Genomic DNA, 13141 nt, shown 5'->3' with positions numbered 1-13141 from the left:
AAACCACCAAAACTCAAATACATCTTTTTCCTGCAGAAGATTCCTTATATCTCAGATATTCCTGCAACTCTGGACTCAAATTAGGGCAAAATTAATTTCATCAATCAAAAACCCCGGCTAGCACATAGCCTGTGGTGAGGGCATTCCCGACGAGCGTGGGGGGCCGGGTCTCCAGCCCTGGGCTCCACTTACCCTGCACTGCCGCTCGTACTCGCTCCTCATCTGCGCCAGCCTCTCCTCCTGCAGGAAAAACTCCGCGCTGCCGGGATCCAGGTCACCAAACTGAAACGGCACCAACGGGACCCAGTGAACTCTTCCACCCAACAGCCCTGCTCATCCCTGCCGTTCGTAAGCAGTCCTGCAGCCTGCGCCCGCTCCCCTTGGGGTTTTTTTTTTAAATTTTAAGTGTAGAAGCTCTGTTTCCCTGCTGGTGGGGGGTCACGAGCAACCTCCCTAACAAATCCTAGCTGCTCTCTCGCCATAGCTCTCACGCCAACTTCGACTGCCGACCACAGCTTCGCAGACGCCCGTCTCAGTTGGATAAATAATCCCAACTTTAGAGAAGTCTGGAAAATAGATGCTGGGCGAGAATCCCAGGACGTGAGCCTTTGTCTACGGGTGCACACGCACAGAACTGCCTTTGGAGAAGCTGACGTTCTGATGAGTTTGTGGCCACGAGCAGCTGTTCACCTTGGTTTTCACCGAAGTTTAGCAGAGATGCCAGGTAACACCTCGTCTACCACCTTCCCTGGAAAGGACCTGCACATTGGGTCCACAAAACTACACGCTGGAGAAAGAAATCCCTGCAGATCTGCGGGATGATCGCTTCACCGTAAGGCTCCCTACTGTTAATTAGTGTAAAACTACAGCTGAGGTGGAGCGTCTCTAATTTCCTTAGCTGGAAGTCAGCTGGGCAGCCCATGGTAACTAGGTAGGCTGTGCCTTGGTCACATCTGGAGCGGGACCCCCAGAGCCTCCGGCCATTAGTTCAGTTGGCTGCTCGAGTGCGGTAACTGAAAAGCTACTTAATTCTGGAAGCATACTGAGAAGATGAGGATTTACCTTCTCAGCCAGGACGTTCTCCAAGTTCCTCTGCAGTTTGCTCGCCAAACTTTGATACTCGACCAGTTTTTCTCCCATTTCCAATAGCTCGCTTTCCAGGCGTCTGTTCTCCTGGACCAAACAAAACACCCCCCCAACAGCCTCAGCACTTGGAGAAGGAAAACATGAGCACGCGGTAACTCATCTCCCAGTCAAGTCAGAGCACGACGCTGCTACAAGCTTCAGCCAAAGGTAGGAATTGTGAATTTGTTCACCACACACGTAACAACCCCTCTTGCCACGGCAAAACAGCAACTTCTGACATTGTTTGTAAGACAACACCACTACCATGAACTTTTGCTTGGTTTAAAAAAAAATTTAAAAAACCATATGGTTATGCAGCTGTCAGATTCAGAAAAAAAAGTTGTGACTTAAGTGTTTTCTAAAAAAAAAAAAAAAATGCTGGAAAAGGATGTGAATCTGTGGGGTCATGGGTAAATGATACCATCGCATTAGACAGCAGTTTATCCAAAGGAATAACAGCAGACTTGCTTTAGAGAGGTTTGGGGTTTTTTTAAGCAGTATTTTAAGCTTCATCAAGACATAGTATCTCCTGGCTGGACAGCCAAACAGCCAGCAAGACAGACAAGTCTGACAGCCATACACACGCACGCTCCACACTTCATGGCAATGGAGATTTGAACTGGAGCCTTACGAATCTAAGGAGCAACCTACTGAGGTGACCCCAAAAAATCCATTTCTCATGCATACGCCTCTGCCTGACCACTGAAATGACTTTCAGCCAGCTCAACACACACGGCAGCACATCCTCTCTACAGGGACTGCGTTGCAAGCCTCACTCCCCGCTTCTGGGCATCTTTGCCTTTTGGCAGAAAGCCTCTGCTGTGTTTGGTCCCCGTTACCTTCAGGGAAAGGGTCAGGCGGTCCCGCATGTAGTTCTCATCGGTTTTCAGCTTTTCGATCTCCTGCTCCAGCTCCAGCCGCTGTTTGGTAGCCTGCTGCAGGATTTGCTCCCGCTCTGTCCGGAGCTCGTTCTTCAGAGCTGCGGTTCGTTCCTTGTACTCCTCGTCCAGCTTCCTGTGAAGGCAGCGGAGGTAAGGACAGCTTACAAAGAGCAGGAGGTGTAAAACACCCCTGCGAGTGAAGCTTGGTGGTCATCAGCAGGTGCGAAGCCACCACCTCTGTCACAGGGTCCCTGCCGTGCCGCGGCAGCGATTACAGAATCACAGAATGGTGGTGGTTGGCAGGGACCTCTGTGGGTCACCCAGACCAACCCCCTGCCCAAGCAGGGTCACCCAGAGCAGGCTGCACAGCACCGTGTCCAGACGGGGCTGGAATATCTCCAGAGAAGGAGACTCCACAGCCTCCCTGGGCAGCCTGGGCCAGGGCTCCGTCACCCTCGGAGGGAAGAAGTTCTTCCTCATCTTCAGCTGGAGCTTCTTCTGCTTCAGTTTGTGCCCATTGCCCCTTGTCCTGTCGCTGGGCACCACTGGAAAGAGTCTGGCCCCGTCCTCCTGACACCCACCCTGCAGATATTTGTAGGCATTTCTAAGGTCTCCTCTCAGCCTTCTCTTCTCCAGGCTGAACAAGCCCAGCTCCCTCAGCCTCTCCTCGTAGCAGAGATGCTCCAGTCCCCTCCTCATCCTCGTAGCCCTCCGCTGGACTCTCTCCAGTAGCTCCTCATCTTTCTTGACCTGGGGAGCCCAGAACTGGACACAGCACTGCAGATGGGGCCTCACTAGGGCAGAGCAGAGGGGGAGGAGAACCTCCCTCGACCTGCTGGCCACACTTCTCTTGATGCTCCCCCTGATCCCATTGGCCTTCTTGGCAGCCAGGGCACACTTCTGGCTCATGGTCAACCTGTCGCCCACCAGGACACCCAGAGGAGGGGTGAACCGGGACGCCATACCTGAGGTTGTACTCATTCCGGCGCTCAATCGCGGCGTGGTGGTCGTCCACTTCGGAGGCCATCAGGGATTTCAGCTTTTCGGCTTTTTCCAAGTCCGACCGCAGCTTCTCTTTCTCTCTGGCCACCTGGTCAACCCTCTCCCTAGGGTAAGCACAGCCAGCCTGGATTAGGTCACCCCTCGGGCTCCCCCAGAGAGGCTACTTGCAAGAGGCTCATAGGAGAAGAGCAGCTCGCAAAGCTTTCCAAGGGTCTTTTATCATCAACTGTGTTTAGTTGCTAGATAGGAACTTGCACTCATGGCTCTGGACCTGTCCTGAGACCTCACCACGTGAGCTCCTCAGCTGTGGTGTACACCCCCGGTCTGCAGTGCTGCGCCATTTCACCAGGCTGCTTTCTGCCCCATTTACTTGTTCTCATCGTTTTATTACCTTCGCTTCGTCCTTACACTACGCCCAGCCTGGTTTTGATCACAAGTTTGTAAGATCTGCTATGCTGAGCAGGCTTTCTTGATGGGGACTTGACAACAACTCTCTCCACTGAGGGAATATGAAAAGGTTTTTAGACAAGCAAACAGCGGGAAGCCTCGCCTTGTGAGGTTTCACACAAGCGAAGTGGGCAGCTTGCAAGCACAAGTGGGAAGCCAACAGGACACATGCAGTTGTCATGACCAGCAGAAGTCATCTGCGGCGTCGCCTGGAGGTGGATGCACAAGCTGATAAACATCTGAACTACTCGGAGACAGCCAGCACCAACGAGACGCCGCTAACAGCCGGAGCTTGTGCAGGCGGCGGACGGCTGCGACAGTCACGCAAGAGGAACGAACCGACGCAGCAGTGAGGGTGCGATGCTTAGAGCAGGCGTCTCCAAAGCGGGGTGGACAAGATGACCCACTGGTGTGTGGAAAGAAATATCTGAGCTTCGGCAGTACATGTATAGAATTTATAAATTAATAAATGTGCATACAGGGGAATGTTTCGCATCTCCTGCACTCTTTTGCTGGGGAAGCCCGCACGGCAAGTCCAGTGCAAAGTCAAGCTGTGTTGACTTTCAAAAGAAAAAAGAAGGGGGTTCATGGCGTTTTCGTAGCTCACCTACACCTCTACCACACGGCAAAACCCACGCAACGCGCCTGCGAGAAATCAGGTAGGATTAAAGGTACCGCTTAGCCAGTTGTGCCAGCCCCCGTCTTCAGCTTTGCATTCCGTGGCCATCAACGACCAACTGCAGATGGCAGCGACCACATCCAGACCACAGAGCAGGGCTGGAAGCAGCCTGCTGCTTTGATTTTTATTTTTATTTTAATATATTTTTCTGCAATCCTTGGGTTTGAATGTTTTACCCATACAACATGAGAGAGTTGAAAGTTTCCATCGCAGCTAACAGAGCACCCAACCTTCCAGTGGAACGGCCGTGCCGCTTGGGAGCTGCTGGGAGCTGCCATGAACCAGCGGCTGCTCGAGCTCCTGCTCAGCCCCACGGCGAGGGCAGGGAGGCAGCGGCAGAGCCGGTGAGCCCGGGGACTTACAGCAAGTGTCTGATCTCCGTTTTGAAGCTCGCCAGGGCTGCCTGGTGGACTCCGTTCTTGGTGATTAAAAGCTCGTTTTCCAGCGCCAGCGTCAGCTCCGTCAGGTTCACCTTCCCATCCAAGCTGAAATCCAAAGCCTGCAAAACAACATTGTTAGAGGAGAACGAGCTCTCCAGCCCGGCAGCAGCCCGGAGACATTTGTTTGTGAAGTGACAGCGTAAAACGAGGAGGCTCAGAAAAGATCTTTGCTGGCTGATTAATCCCTCACAAATTCCTGTAGGGCAATAAACCAGACATCTCTGCCACCTTCCTCCGCTGAGGAGCTGCTGCCAGCTGCGGAGATGGAAAGTGTCCTGGCGGTGCTGCTAGACCAACGGGAAATTAAGCCCACACCTGATTAAAAGCATTAATTCTCTTGGGGACCTAACTGCACTGGCCTTTTACATATTCAGATGCTGCAAGAAAGTGGCTGAAGATGTTCACGTTAAACCAACCCAGCTCTTGCAAGAGAGGCAGCACGGAAGCAGCCTCGCAGGAGGTATCCGAGAGCAAGGATCCCACCTCTTAGTAAGTTCTCATCAACTGCTTGTGACTTCCTTCAGCACAAAATGGAGGGCAGAAGGACCACTGGTGGGGCTGAAACACTCCAAATGCCAGAGAAACCACCCCAGCGACACCAGTAACCAAGTGAGTTACCGGTGGGAAGCAACAAGCAGAAGAGAAGGTCGAGGTGCACCGCACGAGTCTGCCGAAAGCAGCAGCACCAGGGTATCCAGCTGGCCGGCACGAGCCCCGGCTACGAGTGGGCTTTGAAGCCCGAGCAACGGCAGAGGTCATTACAACCTGGGTGTTCAATATCCACACGGACATTAAATGCCAAGAGAAACCTGCTCTCGTCGCTGCTGGGAACCCAGCGACAGACTTGGAGCAGCCACGTGAAATCACCTTCTCCCGTCCACGGCTTCTGGCAGGATGGACAGGGATGGGGTTTACTTCAGGCAACTGATTTGCAACCCCCATTACCCATTTAGTCTGCGTAATAAAACACTAAATACTGAGCAGGGTTTTGAGTGCTGCCCTCCACCTCAGCACCAGCAATAATCCAGGTCATCCCAGCGCTAAAAGCTTTGCGTTCAGCGAGGTGAAGGAATTAAATTGCTTTCTACAGATACAGGTGACCTCTTCGAGCTGAGCTGGGAGTCACGTTACGTTTTTATCATTAGCTTCCAGCTCTCTGGGATGCACCATCATTCCAGTAAAGGAAGAACTTCTTCCCTCTGAGGGTGACGGAGCCCTGGCCCAGGCTGCCCAGGGAGGCTGTGGAGTCTCCTTCTCTGGAGATATTCCAGCCCCGCCTGGACAAGGTCCTGTGCAGTCTGCTGTAGGTGACCCTGCTTTGGCAGGGGGGTTGGACTAGATGACCCACAGAGGTCCCTTCCAACCCCTACTATTCTGTGATATATTCTGTGATAAAGGAAATTACTGGGTATTTCCCAGAACACTTCGATTCTTGTTGCTAGCACTGAGAATTTTAAAGGAGGGGGGGAATAATCCAGCTACGGTCCAGCATCCCACATTGAGAGGGAAAAATAAAAGCAAATAGAAGGGGCGAGGTGGAGCCGCTGGTTACCTTCAGGATCTCCTGGCTGTTCTCTATGCCCTCCTGGTGCCAGCAGTCGAGGACGCTCTCCACGCAGCCGTAGCCCATCCCGTCGTCCAGGCTGGAGAAGAGGCAGCAGCCGACGGCGCTGGGCATGGCCAAGGAGGTGGTCGTGCGGCGCCCGCTCTCGTCGAACGACTGCCGGGAGGGAGAGGGAGAGGCTGCGGCGGGGCATCTGGCCACCCCGCCACGCCGAAGCCTCGTACGTGTAATTTCGCTAACGGGACTCTGGAGATTAAGGATTAAGGTCTGCTTTTCCTCGCTGCCAAGCAAATACCCGGCAGGAGCGTCGCTGCTGAGAGGGACCTGGGCGTCCTGGTGGACGACAGGTTGACCATGAGCCAGCAGTGTGCCCTGGCTGCCAAGAAAGCCAATGGGATCCTGGGGTGCATCAAGAAGAGTGTGGCCAGCAGGTCGAGGGAGGTTCTCCTCCCCCTCTACACTGCCCTAGTGAGGCCTCATCTAGAGTACTGTGTCCAGTTCTGGGCTCCCCAGTTCAAGAAAGATGAAGAGCTACTGGAGAGAGTCCAGCGGAGAGCTACAAGGATGATGAGGGGACTGGAGCATCTCTCCTACGAGGAGAGGTTGAGGGAACTGGGCTTGTTCAGCCTGGAGAAGAGAAGGCTGCGAGGGGACCTTATAAATGCCTACAAATATCTGCAGGGTGGGTGTCAGGAGGACAGGGCCAAGCTCTTTTCAGTGGTGCCCAGTGACAGGACAAGGGGCAATGGGCACAAACTGAAGCAGAGGAAGCTCCAGCTGAACCCGAGGAAGAACTTCTTCCCTCTGAGGGTGACGGAGCCCTGGCCCAGGCTGCCCAGGGAGGTTGTGGAGTCTCCTTCTCTGGAGATATTCCAGCCCCGCCTGGACGCGGTGCTGTGCAGCCTGCTCTGGGTGACCCTGCTTGGGCAGGGGGTTGGGCTGGGTGACCCACAGAGGTCCCTGCCAACCCCTACTATTCTGTGATTCTGTGCTGACCTCGCAGCACCGCAGAGCGACCAGGCGCTCCGGATTTATAATAAATCCGAGGAGCAACGGTTTCAGAGCTGCCTGCAGTGCTCCAAAAGTGTTTTCCACGTCCCTATCTGGTTTCAGGTGCCGCCTTCCCTCAAAAGGCTGCAGGGAGTGTACGCACAGGCACTTTTCCTAGAGCTTCCAGGCAAAGATAGGCAGCAGATCTCAAACTCTCTCTCTCAAAAAAAAAAAAAAAATTAAAAATCAGAGATGAGATGTGGGACCTGCACGCCCAGGGTCTCCAGCCTAGCCCAGGCCACCGCTTCCCCCTGCATCCAGTTTATGCCATTCGCTTACCGCACTGCACAGCTTGCAAGAGCCATCTCCAAGCCACGCTACAGTACAGGGGAGTCTCCCCCCCCTTTGCCATGGGGTGGTCTCAGCAGCTTCACCTCATCTCCTCGCTCAGGGCAGCAAAGCCGTGCCCACAGTGCCGCCGGGGCATCGCCGGCCCTGCTCCACATCCCAGCAGCTCCCAGCTACCACCTCCAGCCTGCCCACCACGGGGACAAGTGGGGAGGAGGAGGAGGAGACGGGCTAGGTGGGATTCGCCCAGGATTTCTGCTTTTACCCCGGGATCCAGCCGGGTTTCTCACCTGCATGGAGAGGTGTCGTTTCAGCTGTCTGTATGGAGTAGACGCCGAGGGTGTCAGTGACTTTCCGTTTTTAAACAAGCCGTAGAAGAAGTCCTCTATGCTCATGGTGCCGTCTTGCTCCAGGTTGTGGAGCACCTCTTCAAGCACCTGCAAACGGCAGAGGACAGAAACCACATCTGCTACTGCCAAAAACACCGCGGCAACGATCTGGCACAGCAGAAAACATCCTATTCCTTAAGTACCTACAAAAAAGAGCAAAGCAAGAGAGTCACCTGGTACCCGGCACTGGCATGACTCAGTGGTGCCCAGCGACAGGACAAGGGGCAACGGGCACAAACTGAAGCAGAGGAAGCTCCAGCTGAACCCGAGGAAGAACTTCTTCCCTCTGAGGGTGACGGAGCCCTGGCCCAGGCTGCCCAGGGAGGCTGTGGAGTCTCCTTCTCTGGAGATATTCCAGCCCCGCCTGGCCGCGGTGCTGTGCAGCCTGCTCTGGGTGACCCTGCTTGGGCAGGGGGTTGGGCTGGGTGACCCACAGAGGGCCCTGCCAACCCCCACCATGCTGTGATATGACACTGGGACAGCAACCTTTATATAGAAAATTGCACAACCACATACACTGTGACAATCCTGCCTCTACAAGCGTGACAGCTCCTGGTCATCCTGGAGCCTCCATCTTGCGAGGCAGCACATAAAAACCTCGCTTCATCCTGCCCGAGACGGGGTGACCTCAGGAATTCAGCGCAAGGCAGCGAGACAGAAGCCAGAACCCCAGCAGCTGGTGAAGTCACCAGGCAAAAAACCATAGCAAGACGCTGCAAGGTTAGAACAACTCTGGTTCATGCTTCAGGGCAGTCTGCTTTCTGCAAAGCAAGACCAACCTTATCAGGACCAGAGATGTTATGATTAGGCCCTTACTATTTCTTTGTCTACAGTTTTTTTTTGATTTTCAGCCTTAATATCCTGAAAATATTTTGCTGCAAAGGAATACCTGCTCAGAAACACATTTGATGAAGGAAATGTTTGCAAGCCCTGTTATTTTACGGTGCAAATCTCTTTTTTTTAATAAAACTAAAACCTAAATTGATAAGAGACTTTTTTTGCTAAAGAAATAATTTTCTCACAGACTTCTCCTGCAGGACAGAAACTGCCCGCAGGCCTTCATGAAGCCAAAAGCAATCACCTGTGACTGTTTTAACCCATATTTACTGTCTAGCTAGAAGATTCCTGGGATTAAGGAGACATCCTTGGAATCTAGGCTATGTTTTCAAATTCCAGTTTGCGATTCCGTGAGAAGACCTGCACGCTACGGTGTCCGCAAGGCTGGCAGCTGCCTGCTGCTAGAGCAGCCTCCCACCTCTGATGGTCCGACACCACCACACTCACCGGAAAACCGCGAGCCGGAGCCGAAAACCGCCTTCCAGCAGTGTGCCCTGGCTGCCAAGAAAGCCAATGGGATCCTGGGGTGCATCAAGAAGAGCGTGGCCAGCAGGACGAGGGAGGTTCTCCTTCCCCTCTACACTGCCCTGGTGAGGCCTCATCTGGAGTACTGTGTCCAGTTCTGGGCTCCCCAATTCAAGAAAGATGAAGAGCTACTGGAGAGAGTCCAGCGGAGGGCTACAAGGATGATGAGGGGACTGGAGCATCTCCCCTACGAGGAGAGGTTGAGGGAACTGGGCTTGTTCAGCCTGAAGAAGAGAAGGCTGCGAGGGGACCTTATAAATGCCTACAAATATCTGCAGGGTGGGTGTCAGGAGGATGGGGCCAAGCTCTTTCCAGTGGTGCCCAGCGACAGGACAAGGGGCAACGGGCACAAACTGAAGCAGAGGAAGCTCCAGCTGAAGATGAGGAAGAACTTCTTCCCTCTGAGGGTGACGGAGCCCTGGCCCAGGCTGCCCAGGGAGGCTGTGGAGTCTCCTTCTCTGGAGATATTCCAGACCCGCCTGGACAAGGTCCTGTGCAGCCTGCTGTAGGTGACCCTGCTTGGGCAGGAGGGTTGGACTGGGTGACCCACAGAGGTCCCTTCCAACCCCTACTATTCTGTGATTCTGTGATTCCAAGCAGCGACCTGCTCACCGGCACTTGTGTGCAGTCAGCCACAGGACGGGCTTCACGGGGGCTAAAACCCAGGCGCGTGCACCGGTGTGAGCGGGTCGGTACGTGGCCACTCACCTCCCCGGCCGCCGGTCGGAGCCCGTACTGCTCGCAAATGGAGACGAGCTTTTTGCGGTTCAGGTGGCCGTCCCTGGTGATGCCAAGGTGCTCACAGACCTCCTGCAGCTTCTCCTCTATCCAGTCCGGGGTGGGCAGCGATGTCCCGGTGGAGGCATTCAGGTCATCCGGGTTCCAGAAGCGCAGCTGCCCTGGAAACAGGGGGGGAACCCGCTCTGGTTTCTGCCCAAACGCTGCACCCAACGGAAAACCTGGGGGTTCTGCCCATCACAGGGGACTCGCTGTGGTGGTGGGCAGACCCCCCCTCTTTGCTCATCAGACCCCATGGGACCGTTTGCCTTCCCTCATCCTGCTCAGAGCACGCTTGTAGTTTTCTGGTATGGCTACTGGTACCAGTACAGCTACTGGATGGAGCAGATCCTGCTCAGCGTTCAACTCACAGGAGCCACCACGGGCGAGGGAACCCCACATCCAGGACCATGGCCAGGAAGATCGTGAGTCTGATGGCCAGTGTGGGCTGGTGGCCAGGGGGAATGTAGCCCTGTCCCCTTGGCCACTGGCATGGATGAAGGGCCCCCTCCTCATCTGGGCAGTTACAGGACCAAGGGAAAGAACCGAGCAAGTTGCATATCCACATATACCTTGACCAGGTTGAGAACTTCTGTGGTTGCCCATCTCCATAAATGCCACCCCTGAGGTGGGTCTGCCTAAACTCCCACCCTCTTTGAACATAAACTGCAGCGTGTATTTTGATCTAAGCACTTCCAAACACCCCTGCAGGGGAAGGAAAAAAGAAAACCAACCCAAACCCCAACAGCCTTCAGCTGAACACGTTTCCTCCACCTCCAGCGAACGCCTGGAGTGTGGTCGCACCCGGCTGGAAACGCTCGCTAGACCCAAAACGGTCGGGGCCACCTCCTTGCCCCCGCTGCCTCACCCTGGGGCTGGAAAAGCGGCTTTTGGAGAGAAAAAAGATTGGTCCCTTTGGATGGGGTAGGGCTTAGAGAGCAGCTGAAACACAGAAGAGGCTGGCCATGATGCTGCCAGGTGCCCTGAGTGTCCCTGCCCTGAGTGTCCCTGCCCAAACGGGCACCTTTGGCCACATCCCAGAGCAGGACACGTCCCACTGCTGTCCCTGCTCCGTCCCTGAGCCCTGCAAGCTGTGTCCATGTGGAAGATGGAGCAGGGTGGGATGGGGAGCTGCCCGCACCCCGGGGGTCACCCCGCTCTCCTTTATGGGACAGTTAGGAAATATTCAGTGACTGGTCCGTGCTCACATCTAGTGCCCACCGTGCTCCACGACAGCCAGCAGCCCCCGGGGCCAGAGTGGGGACCAGGACCCAGCCCCGGCTGCTGCTCTGGGGGTGCTGGGGCCAGGGCGGCCAGGAGAACCTACAGCAGAGCAGCCTTTGCACTGGGCAGGAGGAAGAAGAGAGGGCAGAGAGGGTAAGGCACAAGACTGTGCCCTCCAAGGAGCCCTGTTTTAGCTTTTATTCCCAGCTCGGGGCTTGCTTGCCCCGTGCGCGCCGTGCCGAGCTCTGCACCACGCCAGGCTGGGACTGCTCAGGGCACCCACCTGGCCCGAGACCCCTCTCAGGGTGCTCCTCTGGTTCACCTTCCAAGCTGAAAAGAGAATAAGCAATACAAGTGCTTGCTCTTACCCTCGGCCTCGTACTCCTCGCTGTCTTGTGTCTTCCAGCGCTGGGGAGAAAACAAAAGGTTCCCGAGTGATTACGATTGCAAGGCATCGCCCGCATGAAAGAGACTCTGCGATCAGCATCAAACGAGCTACAGGGCTCCAGCAACGCCGCCGGGCTTTCATCTCCCCGCTCCCCGCGGGCCGGCGATCCACAGCTCTTTGATGCCGCCCCATTTCTGGCACGCGAGGTGCTTCGGCGGGGATGGACCTCAGCTGCGGGCAAGAAGATGCCCAAAGCCCCACCAGTGACCCACGAGAGGTGGCAGATCAGAGGCCGGCAGGTTGATGGGAGGGAGAGATTTGCCCTCTGAGGAAGCCGTGCTGCTCGGCTTGGACGTATCGATGGTCGAGATGATAGAATCATAGAAAGTTTTGGGTGGGAAGGGACCCCTAGAGCTCATCTAGTCCAACCCCCCCGCAGCGAGCAGGGACACCGCTAACGAGATCAGGTTGCTCAGAGCCCTGTCCAACCTGGTCTGGAATGTTTCCAGGGATGGGGCCTCCACAGCCTCTCTGGGCAACCCGTTCCAGTGTTTCACCACCTTCATTGTAAAGAATTTCTTCCTTCTATCCAGCCTAAACCTACCCTGTTTTAGTTTAAAACCGTTACCCCTCGTCCTGTTACTGCTGTCTCTACTCAAAAGATTGTCCCCATCTTTGATGATGAGGAAGCAGGGAAGATCACGAGCTGCACACAGGCACCATCCGAGTCTGGGTTATCCTCTCCTTCCAGCACCTTGTTTTTGCATCACGTTCTGCCCCCCGCAGATCTCGCCCGCAGCCAGGACACGAGCACGGCGCGCTGCGAGCCTCGAGCATCCCCGCCACGGGCAGCCCTCGGCGGAAACCCGCGCTGCACAGCACCGTCCCGTGGCCCCGCTCCTCTCCACGGGGCTGGGACCCCCATCCGTGGCAGCTGATTGAGCTGCCACGAACCCGCAAGCGCGACGGGGACCTCGGCTCCCAGAGCAAACACAAGCCGGGGAATTAAGCTTTTGCCACTTTACGCTCTCCGTTTCGACACGCGGCACCCATCTGCCTACGGGGCTCGAGGGCCAGCACCCCGCGCTGCTCGGCCAGGCCCGCTCCGAAGCTCCTCCGCTAGCTGCAGCTCGAGGTCAGGAGACAGAGCTGTGCTGCCAACAAGCTCCCTGCTGAGCTAACTAGAGGAAAAAAAAAAACCCCAAAAAACCCCAAACCGTACTCTTTGCTGGTCTGAAGCCATCCCGCTTCCTCCGTGAAATACCGCGTCCGCTCAGGCGGCGCCCGGAGCAGGGCAGAAGTGCCTTGTTTAAAATGATTTCCCCACGTACTACGTGTTACCTCGTCTTTACCACCCCTTGTACCAGCCGAGGGTATTTACTCACAGGCGCTGCTCGGCGATGTGAACTTCTGGTTGAGCAGCAGCACCGGCAGATGTTACTTCCCCGGGACTGATGGATTTGAAGTCAAAGTCACCCGGGGCATAAAGAGGCTTTAAATCACCCTATAAAAGTTCAACACGTCC

General features: G+C 55.3%; 1 protein-coding gene across 8 annotated transcripts in view; it reads right to left on the bottom strand.

Annotated features, from left to right (window-relative positions):
- The window catches only part of NIN (ninein), a 73750-nt gene that overhangs the window by 31401 nt on the left and 29208 nt on the right, over positions 1 to 13141 (bottom strand). For all 8 annotated transcript variants that reach the window (XM_075427231.1, XM_075427233.1, XM_075427232.1 and 5 more), the window contains exons 5-13: positions 11597 to 11636; positions 9936 to 10126; positions 7767 to 7913; positions 6127 to 6294; positions 4497 to 4633; positions 2972 to 3112; positions 1965 to 2139; positions 1063 to 1173; positions 193 to 282 (exon numbers count right to left, since the gene is read on the bottom strand). In XM_075427231.1, coding sequence (XP_075283346.1) covers positions 193 to 282; positions 1063 to 1173; positions 1965 to 2139; positions 2972 to 3112; positions 4497 to 4633; positions 6127 to 6294; positions 7767 to 7913; positions 9936 to 10126; positions 11597 to 11636 — 1200 coding nt within the window. The remainder of the gene's footprint in view (positions 1 to 192; positions 283 to 1062; positions 1174 to 1964; positions 2140 to 2971; positions 3113 to 4496; positions 4634 to 6126; positions 6295 to 7766; positions 7914 to 9935; positions 10127 to 11596; positions 11637 to 13141) is intronic.

This window comes from Opisthocomus hoazin, chromosome 7 (assembly GCF_030867145.1).
Source record: "Opisthocomus hoazin isolate bOpiHoa1 chromosome 7, bOpiHoa1.hap1, whole genome shotgun sequence".
Taxonomy (NCBI): Eukaryota; Metazoa; Chordata; class Aves; order Opisthocomiformes; family Opisthocomidae; genus Opisthocomus; species Opisthocomus hoazin.
The sequence above is the reverse complement of the archived record's forward strand: the minus strand, read 5'-3'. Positions and strand labels throughout refer to the sequence as shown.